Below are 13,017 nucleotides of genomic sequence, written 5' to 3'. Positions count from 1 at the left end.
GGGGAGAGTTGGTCAGCTGATTTATCTGAAAGATTGGTGAGATTTCTAACTTGTAGAGCCTTTTCTGTATTATCAGCACAAGTAAGACACAATTGTAATAAAATAGATTTTATTAACAAAAGATAAACAAGAATAACTAACACAACTACTAAATAAATACAATGAATGATAAAGGAATAAAGTGCATAAGATACATAAAATACATGTGATTAAGTTGAGTGTGGCAATGGAAGAGTTGCGTTATCTTATGGAAAGATAAACTGTTGTTTCTCTGAAACTAAGGTGAAGAACCTTATTATGCTTCAAACAAATAACGAAAGATTATTTGTTATTAACTAGCATCAGTTAAATTACCTCTAATGTAAATTAGAAAATCATATACTGATAATATACAACAATGCCATGGTTTCTGGAAAGAGGTTTGGTTAAGTGATATTTACGTTCCACTTGGTTGAGAAAGCAGCCCGATGGAGGTGACTTCTTCCACTGGTTGTGCTGGGTGACAAATGCAGTGGGAAATGAGCTGGAATCCGTTTCAACAGTCTTGAACACGAAGATCTGTGGGATGCTGATCTCCTGGAGCACCAAAGGGTCCTAAAATCTGGAACACGCAGATGAGGCCCTGAAGTAGGTGCAGAAGGTCCTTAATCTGGAACACGCAGACGAAAGAACCTCGAAGCGAAGGTTTGCTCTCCTGAGCTTAACCTTGTTGCAAATGTCTCTGTGTGTCTTCTGACTCTGCGGGTCAGACACTCAGGACTTGGTCAATCCGCTTTGGTCTCTCTGGCATGGAGACTCGGGACGTGCTGTAGTCGTCTCGCTGGAATAAAACTCTGAACGTAGTGGTTGTTAATGTCTCTTTCCTCACAGGCTGGAGGCTCAGAACGTGGTCGTATCTGTTGCTGCCTCACAAGCTGTAGATTCAGATTCTTGGATCTTTTATTGTCTCTCTGGATTAACCAGAGGCTCAGAACTTGGTTGCTCTGTCACAGTCTCATCCTTGCTGGGGAGACTCAGAACTTGTTGCTCTGTCACAATCTCTCTCAAGGAGAAATTCAGAACAAGGTGTGTCTGTTGAAAGGGTACCTTTATCCTTTTCCGAATAGGAGGAGATTGCAATTTGGCGCTTCTCCCTTCCAGTGTTGCGATTGGCTGCTGGCATCAGAGGGGGTCCACAGTGAGACTCACCCTCCTTTCTCCTGTGGAACTCATTTGCATACTGTACACAGTTAGAAGTCTTTAAAGTGTCTTTAAAGTTTACCAATGCATTTCTCACTTTCCAAACCACCATCAGAATATCTGTGGCAATATTCTAAACAAATAGAAACCAAACATGATGAGAAAAGATTTAACTGTTCATTCATTTGTTCATTAACAGCTGATTCTGTGTAAGATGTTGGATTACAAATGGCTGTCACTGAGAATACTTATTTCTCTGAATAAGTATGAAATGGATGTGTGTAGTTTACATCAGTCTTAAGGTTTCCAAACATAGTTATGAATGGATTTAGATGAATCATTGTGGTCTTTGTTTCACCCAGTTCTGCTGAGGTCCTGTGGAATTTTTATGGCAGTCATAGACCAGGACACTAGAGATGTGAGTGAAGGGCAGGTACTGCATTTGGGCCAATGAGATGTCTTGTCCTTCCTGGGCTTGGTACAAGAGCTTGTCTTTTAGGCCTCTAAGAGGTGTCTGGATGTTGTCATAGCATCTTATCTGATGGCGTTGGACAGTTTGTTTGTCTCAGTCTACCAAGATCCAATCAAAATGTAGCAAACCTTTGTCCACTGTTATGGACCGAGAGTGGCCCGGCCATAAACTGGGCCCTGGAATGTGCTGTCCACTACAGATATTATTGAGGCCATCACCGTGATTTTGCCATTTAAGATAATATTGCCAAAAGTTTTGGGACGCCTGCCTTTACATGCAAATTAACTTCCCATTCTTAATCCGTAGGGTTTAATATGGAGTTGGCCCACCCTTTACAGCTATAACAGCTTCAACTCTTCTGGGAAGGCTTTCCACAAGGTTAAGGAGTGTGTTTATGGGAATATTTGACCCTTCTGCACTGATGTTGGACGAGAAGGCCTGGCTCTCAGTCTCCGCTCTAATTCATCCCAAAGGTGTTAAATGGGGTTGAGGTCAGGACTCTGTGCAGGCCAGTCAAGTTCCTCCACACCAAACTTGCTCATCCATGTCTTTATGGAGCGACGTTTTGTGCACTTGTGCACTGAACAGGCCATCCCCAAACTGTTCCTACAAAGTTGGGGGCATGAAATTGTCCAAAATGTCTTGGTATGCTGAAGCATTAAGAGTTCCTTTCACTGGAACTAAGGAGCCAAGCCCAACCCCTGAAAAACAATCCCACACCATAACCCCCCCTTTCTCCTGGCAACTGCCAAACCCAGACTCGTCATCGGATTGCCAGACAGAGAAGCGTAATTGGTCACTCCAGAGAACACGTCTCCTCTGCTCTAGAGTCCAGTGGCGGCTTGCTTTACCCCACTGCATCCCACGCTTTGCATTGCACTTGGTGATGTAAGGCTTGGATGAGCTGCTCGGCCATGGAAACCCATTCCATGAAGCTCTACACACTGTTCTTGAGCTAATCTGAAGGCCACACGAAGTTTGGAGGTCATTGACTCTGCAGAAAGTTGGGGACTTCTGTGACCCTCAGCATGCGCTGACCCCGCTCTGTGATTTTACGTGGCCTACCACTTCATGGCTGAGTTGCTTTTGTTCCCAATTGCTTCCATTTTGTTATAACACAACTAACAGTTGACCGTGGAATATTTAGTAGTGAGGAAATTTCACGAATGGACTTATTGCACAGGTGGCAACCGATCACGGTACCACGCTTGAGTTCAAAAATGTTGTCCTTACCCTATCCATATACCTAAACCTGACCCTACTCATAACTTATCCCTCAAATCCGAGGGAAATGATAGGTAAATAACACTTACAGAAGCTCCTAATCCTCGTTGTAAGCCTAAACTTGACATAAACTGTGAACTTGTCCCTCGGTTGATTGGGAAGTTGTTCCAGAAACATGTTGCACCTGGTGAAATCATGTTCACCCTTTCTTTCCATTTTCTTTGTACAGTAGGTGACACTTGCCCCTGTCCGGCTGAAGTGAAAAATAAAGATTATGAGATACCCGAAGCTTGTCTTCCACCAGTATACAGTTTCTCAGTGTATACTGTACATGCCAAGTCAAAAGGTCACACACAAACTGGAACCAGATGCATCACTGTGATTCCTAGGGAAAATATGAAGCTCACTCTTACGTAAGAGGAATGTTTTTAATTTGATTAAAATGCATAATTAGATTTGTTGTCATTTGTGCTACTTTTCTTAATCTCCTCTCTCTTTAGCTGTTCCAACTGCAATCCCGTGAACGTTGCTGACAGTGTGAAGCTACAGGTGCAGTGTGAGGGATGCCAGAAAATTGTTTGGTACTTCGAAAGCACTAAGGATTTTACTGTAAGTGTCATTAAACTTGTAGCTTTAGTGTGATAATTCAGTGTGCTTTCAGTTTCGCATATAATCCCTTGTGAAAAAGAAGTACATTTTAGCGTACTTTTAAAATAAGTGCTTATTACAGAAATAATATACTTTGAAAGAATACACTGAATGTAATGTTTAACAGACTCTTAATTACATGTTAAATGAAATGATTAGAAAATGTGTTGTGTTACACTTTACTTTAAGGTGTCATTGTTACAGTATAGTTATATATTTAAGTACTGAGTAATATTAATTAATAACACTTAATATAGGGTTAGGGGTTAGTTGCATGTAATTATGCATAATTTACTGTTATTATGGTAAGTACGTGTAACATATGTAACAAGGACACTGTAAAATAAAGTGTTACCAAAAATGTATTATAGTTTAAATGTATATTCAATGCAATTAACTGAACTTTAGGGTGCTTTTTCAAACCACTTAAGTACATATTTATATGTAATTACTTCTATATTTCGTTGAAATATGATGAAAGTGCATTGACACGCATTTATTGTAAACTATAATATGTTGTTTCTATTTAAACTCGAATTTAAATGTATTTGTATTTACACTTTTGTAATGATAAAGTTGCATTTGAAACATATTAACTTTAAATGTATTATAGCACACTACAGTTAAAATTATAATCAAGCACATGTACTTTAGCATGTTAGCCAACATGTGTTCTTCACAAAAGCATGAAAAAAGATTTTAAAAATATCAAAATGTATTTTAAAGTAAAACTTTTAATTTGACATTATTATAAAGTGTACTTAAGTGTGTTAAGAAACAGTCATGAAAGCATGAAATGGCCTTTTATTTCATCAATAGCTATTATAATATTATCTGCATGTACAGTTTTAAAAAAAATATCTAATTGTAAGATTTGAAGCATACTAAAAGTGCACATTTGATACAATTAATCTCACTTCTTATTCACAAGGGACCCACCTCAGTCTTTTTTTAAACATGACACAATGCTCTTGGATGGTGTATTAAAATACAAATGACCTTCTCACAGGGTTCGCTGAGCCGCTGTGACTCCGAGTCAGTGAAAAAGCCATTGATACAGCAGGCCGAGGGCAGCAGCTCGTATACGATAGAGAGTGGTGTACTACGAAAAGCCAAGCATGACATCACAGTGGTGGTTTATGGTAGGAGTTGCTTTACTTGCTTTAAATTGTACTCATTCTTCTGAAGAGTAAATATACAGTAGGCCCTGTTTACACCTGGTATTAAAGGAACACTCCACTTTTTTTGGAAATAGGCTCATTTTACAAGTCCCCTAGAGTTAAATAGTTGAGTTTTACCGTTTTTGAATCCATTCAGCCGATCTTTGTATCTGGCGGTAGCACTTTTAGCATAGCTTAGCATACATCATTGATTCTGATCAGTCCATTAGCATCTCAAAAAAATGACCAAAGACACTTTCAATATTTTTCCTATTTAAAACTTGACTCTTCTACAGTTATATTGTGTGCTAAGACCAACTGAAAATGAAAAGTTGCGATTTTCTACACCTATATGACTAGGAACTACTTTCTCATTCCTGTGTAATAGTCGCGGATCTTCGCGGCCGTACCATGGCTGCAGCAGCAATCATATTACAGTGCCTGAAAGTAGCCTCCCAGGTAACTTTCAATATGACCGGCACTAAGTTCGTGTAGTTGCAGGCTTGCAGCCAACAAATTGTGTTGTGGATTTACCTGTGTGATTAGCCATGGTTCTGTGTGTTGTAAAGGGCTGTGATAGTAAGTCGAAGGTGTACCACCATGTTTCACAGAATACCAACAAATCATTGCGCCACTGCAACCATGGTACGGCCGCGAAGATCCGCGACTATTACGCAGGAATGAGAAAGTAGTTCCTAGCCATATAGGTGTCCTTTTTACACATGTTAGCATACACTGTAAAAAAATTCAGGTCTCCAATTGAACATTTTCTAGTGACTGATCACATCTACATTTTTCAGTTGGCCAAATTGAATTTCTGTGAATTAATGCAATTTAATTAAAAAAAATTAGATGTGATAATTTTCAATTGGAGACCTTATTTTTTTACAGTGTAGTAATAATAGTAAATTATGCATAATTACATGCAACTAACCCTCAACCAAACCCTAACCCTATAGTAAGTATACGTTGTTAGTTAATATTACTCAGTACTTAAATATATAATTGCACTGTAACAATGACACCTTAAAATAAAGTGTCTAAATGATCTGTGATTAATATTAATGAAATTTGAGACCCCAGTTGATTAATGCCAAATCTGTGTTTTCTCTCAGCTATCAAGGACAGCTTATCAGGATCTGCTAGATACACTGTTCCCATTGTTGATGAATCCGTTACTGAGCACTCGTCAGTCATGCCCCATTTGCCAACTACTGTGTCTCCAACTTCTCATACCACTGACAAATCCCTGAACTCTGTAACGCCCCCTACCGTCGTGCGTCCTCCCTCCTGCATCATAAGCCCTCTCGTGGGTGATGTTCTCTCTCCCTTTAAGATCAGCTGCTCTGTGGATCCATCTTTCTGCACAGCAGGACCTTGTGTGTTCTGCTTCAAAACTGCCCGTGGTGAGAAATTTTCATTCTAAATTTGGTTCTTCCTGAAAAAAAAGCACAATCAGCCCATGCATATAAAAGCTAACTCTGTGTACTTTGACCTATTTTGCAGGTAATTATTTTTACTGTGGCGCCGAGCACACAGTGGAGTCGCTTTACCTCCCTCTAGGGAATGTACATAACAACTACAGTCTGATGGTGGACATCACTGTTAAGAACGCAGCAGGTGTTACGGCTGACACTGCTGTAACCACTCGGGTTTGTAGTTGAGCTCATTTGTTTACGAGCATCTTTTAAAAAAAAAAGTAAAAAAAAACACTTATAATTCAGCTGAATTAATTAAACAGATGGCTCATTCTCATATAACTGTGCCAATTGTCCCTCAAACATGTAATAATTCACTGCCAAATTTCAAGCAATTATATTTTTTCCACTTCAGGCCCAAAATACCAGATCTGTAACTACTACACAGCACAGAAGGATGAATATTCAGATAATAAAACAAATACTTGTTTTTCAATGACCAATCCTAAATACAGTAAAACCACACAGCAAAATCCTCAGTGTGAAATTAATACTGCTGGTGTTCATATGAGTCCACTATGAATCCACACTCAGAGTGTTAAAAGGTAACACTGAATCAGTGTTGAAGTCAATGAGATAATTAAGTGATTAATTAGTGATGATTAAGTACAACCCCAAATCAGAAAAATTTGGGAGAGTATGGAAAACGCAAAAAAAAAAGAAGTGATTTCTAAATTTACTTTGACTTGTATTTCATTGCATACAATATGAACACAAAATATTTCATGTTTTGTCTGGTCAACTTCATGTCATTTGTAAATATGCATCCTTTCCTGTCATTCAGACCTGCAACACATTTCAAAAAAAGTTGGGACAGTAAAGCATTTACCACTTTGTAATGTTGCCATTCCTTTTCACAACACTAAAAAGACGTTTAGGGACTGAAGACACCAAGTGATGAAGTGTTTCAGGTGTAATTTTGTCCCATTCTTCCTGCAAACAAGTCTTAAGGTGGGCAACAGTACAGGGTCTTCGTTGTCGCATTTTGCGCTTCAAAATGCGCCACACATTCTCTATTGGAGACAGGTCGGGACTGCAGGCAGGCCAGTCAAGTACCCGTACCCTCTTCTTCCGCAGCCAGGACTTTGTAATGTGTGCAGAATGTGGCTTTGCATTGTCTTGTTGAAATATGCATGGACGTCCCTGGAAAAGATGTCTTCTTGAAGGCAGCATATTATGCTCCAAAATCTCTATGTACTTTTCAGCATTAATGGTGCCTTGACAGAAGTGCAAGTTACCTTTGCCAAGGGCACTGACACAACCCCATACCATGACAGACCCTGGCTTTTGGACTTGTTGCTGGTAACAGTCTGGATGATCCTTTTCTTCTTTGGTCCGGAGCACACGGCGTCCATTCCTCCCAAAAAATACCTGAAATACTGATTCATCTGACCACAGTACACGTTTCCACTGTGTGATGGTCCATCCCAGATGCCTTCAAGCCCAGAGAAGTCGACGGCGCTTCTGGACACTGTTAACATAGGGCTTCCTTTTGGCACAGTACAGTTTTAACTGGAATTTGTGGATGTAACTACGTATTGTGGTACTTGACAAAGGTTTGCCAAAGTGGTCCTGAGCCCATGTGGTGATATCGCTTATAGATGAATGACGATTCTTGATGCAGCGCCGCCTGAGGGATCGGAGATCACGGTTGTTCAGCTTAGGCTTGCGCCCTTGTCCTTTAAGCACTGAAATTCCTCCAGATTCCTTGAATCTTTTAATTATGTTATGCACTGTTGAATGTGAAATATCCAAATGTCTTCCTATCTTTCTTCGAGGAACATTGTTTTTAAATTTCAATAATTTTCTCACGTATTTGTTGGCAAACTGGCGATCCTCGGCCCATCTTTGCTCCTAAAGGATTAGACCTTTTTTGGATGCTGCTTTTGTACCAAATCATAATTACAATCACCTGTTGACATCACCTGTTTCAAATCACATCATTATTTAACCATTTTACCTCATTACTAGCCCTAAATTGCTCCTGTCCCAACTTTTTTTGAAATGTGTTGCAGGTCTGAATGACAGGAAAGGATGCATATTTACAAATGACATATAGTTGACCAGACAAAACATGACATATTTTGTGTTCATATTGTCTGCAATAAAATACAAGTCAAAGTAAATTTAGAAATCACTTCTTTTTTTTGCTTTCCAAGCATCATTTAATGATCACTTAATTATCTAATTAACTTCAACACTGATTCAGTGTTACCTTTTAACACTCTGTGTGGACTCATAGTGGACTCATATGAACACCTGGAGTGTTCATTTAACACTGAGGATTTTGCTGTGCAACATTCAACATTTTCTCACATTATGACAGTTTATTCGCTATAGTTTAGAAAATGGTAATAAAATATGTCAAGAACTCAGAGTTAAACTGTGTCAGAACAAATTAATCTTGATAATGTCAGATAACTTTGATATAAAAGGATGTAATGGATTACAATCAGCCAATCAGGTGTTCAATTTAAGTACACAATTAGATAATACCAATTTAGGCCAACCAATGACCAAGCAAAGCTTCATTTTGTTCAGTCTGTGGTGTCAAAGGTCACATTAGCAATTAAAGAGAAGACACTTCAGCAAAACATGCTCAGGTCAAAATGTCTGAATCATTTTGGTCCCACATTTGTTTAATCACTTTTACTGGTAGTCACTGTATGAAGAATTTTTAGGGTATAATATGTCAGTTTACTTTATTTTGTTATCCTCACTTACATACATTAATTATAGTGTCCTGCACATTCTAATAAAAAAATATATCTGGTGTTTGAATAATTTTTGGTTTGACTGTATATAGTTTTAGTTTTTTATCATTACTAATCTTGTGCCTAATTCAGCCCTTTCACATGCAGTAAGTTTGGAATTAATATACTTATTTATGCTTGATAATATTAATTGATAGGAGTAAATTCTGGTAGTTAGGTTACTCAGTTTTGCCTTGTAATAAACCAAATAATAAATGAAAAACTGACTTCCCTTTCAAAACATTTTGTGCATTAATTGTACATTCAGGACATGCCTTGGCCTACTTTGTCTCAAGAAAAAAAAAACTATATAGCAAGTAAATGATGACTGTAATCTAATAAATTCAATAAATGCACAATTTAGGTCAACCAATTCTTTTTTTTTATTAATATGTAATAGTGATGAATGGGAACATGCAAATTGGCAATACTGATGAACCATAAATTAAAAAAAATAAAATACAATTAATGTTTATATTTTATTTGCATTGCATATTAAACAGAGTTTAATCTATCAGTGTATGTAATATGTAAGGGATCATGTATATCCAGGCGGTTGTTGGATCATGTAGTGATCAGGTCTATCACTCTGAAAGGGTTTATTCTGCCATAACAACCGACTGGATGTACATTATCCAGCTTATTAAGTAAATAATTAGACATTAAATATTGATTTGAGCCTAAATATTTTATTAGCTCTTTCAAGTTCAAACTAGATGGACATTTAAGGGATACGGTACAGTCATAGCACTTATTACACAGTATTTCACCACATAAATAATATATGGGGATAAAAGTGATTGATTTGAGATGAAACAGTTTTAAAATCATACCTGTTTGTTATCTTATAATCCATAACAGTGTACAAAACAATCGGCGCAAAATGACAGCAGCTGCGTTTGTATGAAACAAGAGAGAGCGATGCAGTGGCCTAACTTTGTTTTAAAAAGTGGGTAGGGCAGGTGTGTGTGTGTGTGTGGGTGGGGGGGATATATTTGATATAGCATTGATGTTCACAAATCAATTTCAATAGTACATCTCGTTTAATTTATCGATACTGAACTCATGTTTCATTCTTGCATCTAAACAAAATATGTGTGTGTCAGAGGTTCTGGGTTCTAATCTGCCGTTGTATTGTTTTTTTTCCACATCAAAACATTGCATGATATTATCAGTGATTGTATATCAAGAGCAGGGTTTTTTTTATGCAATTTGTTTTTGTGATTTCATTGGAACAAATAGAGAGTCTCCGCAACGGCGTTAAGCGATAGATTAAAGCGGTCGTCCGTGTAAAGACTGCACAGTGTGCACGAGCCACAAGAGAAATCTGCACCACTAATAACAGCGGCAACGAGCACCAAATCAGGCAAATCTGGCTTATGTAACAAACAAACAAAGTTATGCTCTGCTTGTTAACGGGAGGGGTTTTGTTTGTGTTACGTAGGTTCATCCGTGCTGCGAGATGTTTTAAAAAGTGGTGGGGACAATATCGACCCTGGCAAAAAGTGGCGGGGAAATTTCCCACCCTTCCCACCCGCAAATTACATCTATGCCTGGATGACATATTTGTACACCATTTTAATACTGTGTTTGACCCCCTTTCGTCTTCAGAACTGCCTTAATTCTACATGGCATTGATTCAAAAAGGTGCTGAAAGCATTCTTTAGAAATGTTGGCCCATATTGATATGATAGCATCTTGCAGTTGATGGAGATTTGTGGGATGCACATCCAGGGCACGAAGCTCCCGTTCCACCACATCCCAAAGATGCTCTATTGGGTTGAGATCTGGTGACTGTGGGGGCCATTTTAGTTCAGTGAACTCATTGTCATGTTCAAGAAACCAAATTGAAATGATTCGAGCTTTGTGACATGGTGCATAACCCTGCTGGAAGTAGCCCTCAGAGGATGGGTACATGGTGGTCATAAAGGGATGGACATGGTCAGAAACAATGCTCAGGTAGGCCGTGGCATTTAAACGGTGCCCAATTGGCACTAAGGGGCCTAAAGTGTGCCAAGAAAACATCCCCCACACCATTACACCACCACCACCAGCCTGTACAGGGGTAACAAGGCATGATGGATCCATGTTCTCATTCTGTTTACGCCAAATTCTGACTCTACCATCTGAATGTCTCAACAGAAATCGAGACTCATCAGACCAGGCAACATTTTTCCAGTCTTCAACTGTCCAATTTTGGTGAGCTTGTGCAAATTGTAGCCTCTTTTTCCTATTTGTAGTGGAGATGAGTGGTACCCGGTGGGGTCTTCTGCTGTTGTAGCCCATCCGCCTCAAGGTTGTGCGTGTTGTGGCTTCACAAATGCTTTGCTGCATACCTCGGTTGTAACGAGTGGTTATTTCAGTCAAAGTTGCTCTTCTATCAGCTTGAATCAGTCGGCCCATTCTCCTCTGACCTCTAGCATCAACAAGGCATTTTCGCCCAAGGACTTTGTAAACCCTAGAAATGGTTGGGCGTGAAAATACCAGTAACTGAGCAGATTGTGAAATACTCAGACCGGCCCGTCTGGCACCAACAACAATGCCACGCTCAAAATTGCTTAAATCACCTTTCTTTCCCATTCTGACATTCAGTTTGGAGTTCAGGAGATTGTCTTGACCAGGACCACACCCCTAAATGCATTGAAGCAACTGCCATGTGATTGGTTGATTAGATAATTGCATTAATGAGAAATTGAACAGGTGTTCCTAATAATCCTTTAGGTGAGTGTATATTGATTTGTGTTTTAATATTTTATTAGTTCACCAAACGCAAAACTTCCACAAAAGAAAAACGTTCCTAGCAAAGGTAAGCGCTGAGATCCAGTGTTATCAGTTTTTACCGGTTGTTATCTGGAGATAACATACAGCTGGATGGTGCGAATCAGAATCAAGTATTCCACAGAGCCGTGTAATAAAAGTTTATATAAAGAGATTTATCTTGCTATTCAATGTCATTACTAGGTCATGGGGACCATGTAACCAATTCCTGAGAATTAGTAAAAATGACAGAGCGACATACAGACAAAAATAATGACAGCAAAGACTTGTGGAAATGAAATTGTTGTGCATCATATTCCAGGTAAAGGACTCCAGTACTAAGCACACAGTTGAAGATCTTCAGGCGCTGGTTTCCAAACAGGTGTCTCAACTACAGCAACAAGGTCGACTCAATGGGCCAGCGCTAACACAGATGTTCCAGTCTGTGTCCGACAGACTGAATGATGCATTACTTGAAGAACATCATGACAGTGTCAAAAAAGAGGTAGTCTATAAGGAATGTGCACTTTCAGTAATGTTTTGTTTTAATATTCCCTGTGTTTCTTTTACCCCTCTGTTGTAATTCTGAATAACCCGATACAGTATATCTCTTCTGACTAAAGCTGAGAGAACAGATGTTGCTGAGTCTGAGTGTTGCTACAAGCTCCATCCCCCCAAAGAATCCAGCAGAGGTGCAGATGAGTGCTAATGTGGTTGCCGGCCTTACCACGCAAGGTCATGAGCTGACTGGAACTGCACAGGTATGTTGGAACAGTCCGGCTGAATTTAGATGGTAGCAATACCTTAGTAGTTATACACCTCTTTCCTAACTCATCCATACTGGCTACAGTTACAGGCAAGTTCTCTGCTGACAAACCTCAGCAAGTCCCTGGTCTCTTTGACGCTTTCTGGTAATGAGTCCTCTGAACACATTCTGCAAGCATCCACACCAATAATTGACGCTGTTGGTAACATCATCAAAGTTTCCTCCAATACTTCTGAACAGGTACTACACAACCCTCAAGCCCTGCTCCAAGTGCTGATTTAAAACCATCATTTTTGACACCGTTTGCATTCCCCTCTGTTACAGAATGAGATCTCCAGTCATTTACTAAACACTGTGGACAATGTTCAGAGTGCCTTGTTGGCTGGGAAAAAGGTGAACCAGGAGCCCACCATACTGAGCACTCCCGTTTTTGGTTTATATGTCAACAGGTAAGAGAATAATGTGAATTAATTTGACACAGGTTTTGGGTGCGTGAGGTCCCAGGTTCAAATCCCGGACGAGCCCCCATAATGTTCCCCTTCTCACTCCCTAGTCACAGAAGCCCAAATTTCCCCTCTTT

General features: G+C 39.3%; 1 protein-coding gene across 1 annotated transcript in view; it reads left to right on the top strand.

Annotated features, from left to right (window-relative positions):
• The window catches only part of pkd1l2a (polycystic kidney disease 1 like 2a), a gene marked incomplete at its 5' end in the record, with an annotated part of 44,717 nt that overhangs the window by 18,152 nt on the left and 13,548 nt on the right, over window positions 1–13,017 (top strand). Inside the window, 8 exons of the mRNA XM_079838669.1 lie at window positions 3,376–3,484; window positions 4,533–4,665; window positions 5,799–6,089; window positions 6,190–6,335; window positions 11,994–12,176; window positions 12,295–12,432; window positions 12,522–12,677; window positions 12,762–12,886. Coding sequence (XP_079694795.1) covers window positions 3,376–3,484; window positions 4,533–4,665; window positions 5,799–6,089; window positions 6,190–6,335; window positions 11,994–12,176; window positions 12,295–12,432; window positions 12,522–12,677; window positions 12,762–12,886 — 1,281 coding nt within the window. The remainder of the gene's footprint in view (window positions 1–3,375; window positions 3,485–4,532; window positions 4,666–5,798; window positions 6,090–6,189; window positions 6,336–11,993; window positions 12,177–12,294; window positions 12,433–12,521; window positions 12,678–12,761; window positions 12,887–13,017) is intronic.

This window comes from Gobio gobio (assembly GCF_949357685.1).
Source record: "Gobio gobio genome assembly, chromosome: 2".
In the NCBI taxonomy this organism is placed as follows: Eukaryota; Metazoa; Chordata; class Actinopteri; order Cypriniformes; family Gobionidae; genus Gobio; species Gobio gobio.
The sequence above is the reverse complement of the archived record's forward strand: the minus strand, read 5'-3'. Positions and strand labels throughout refer to the sequence as shown.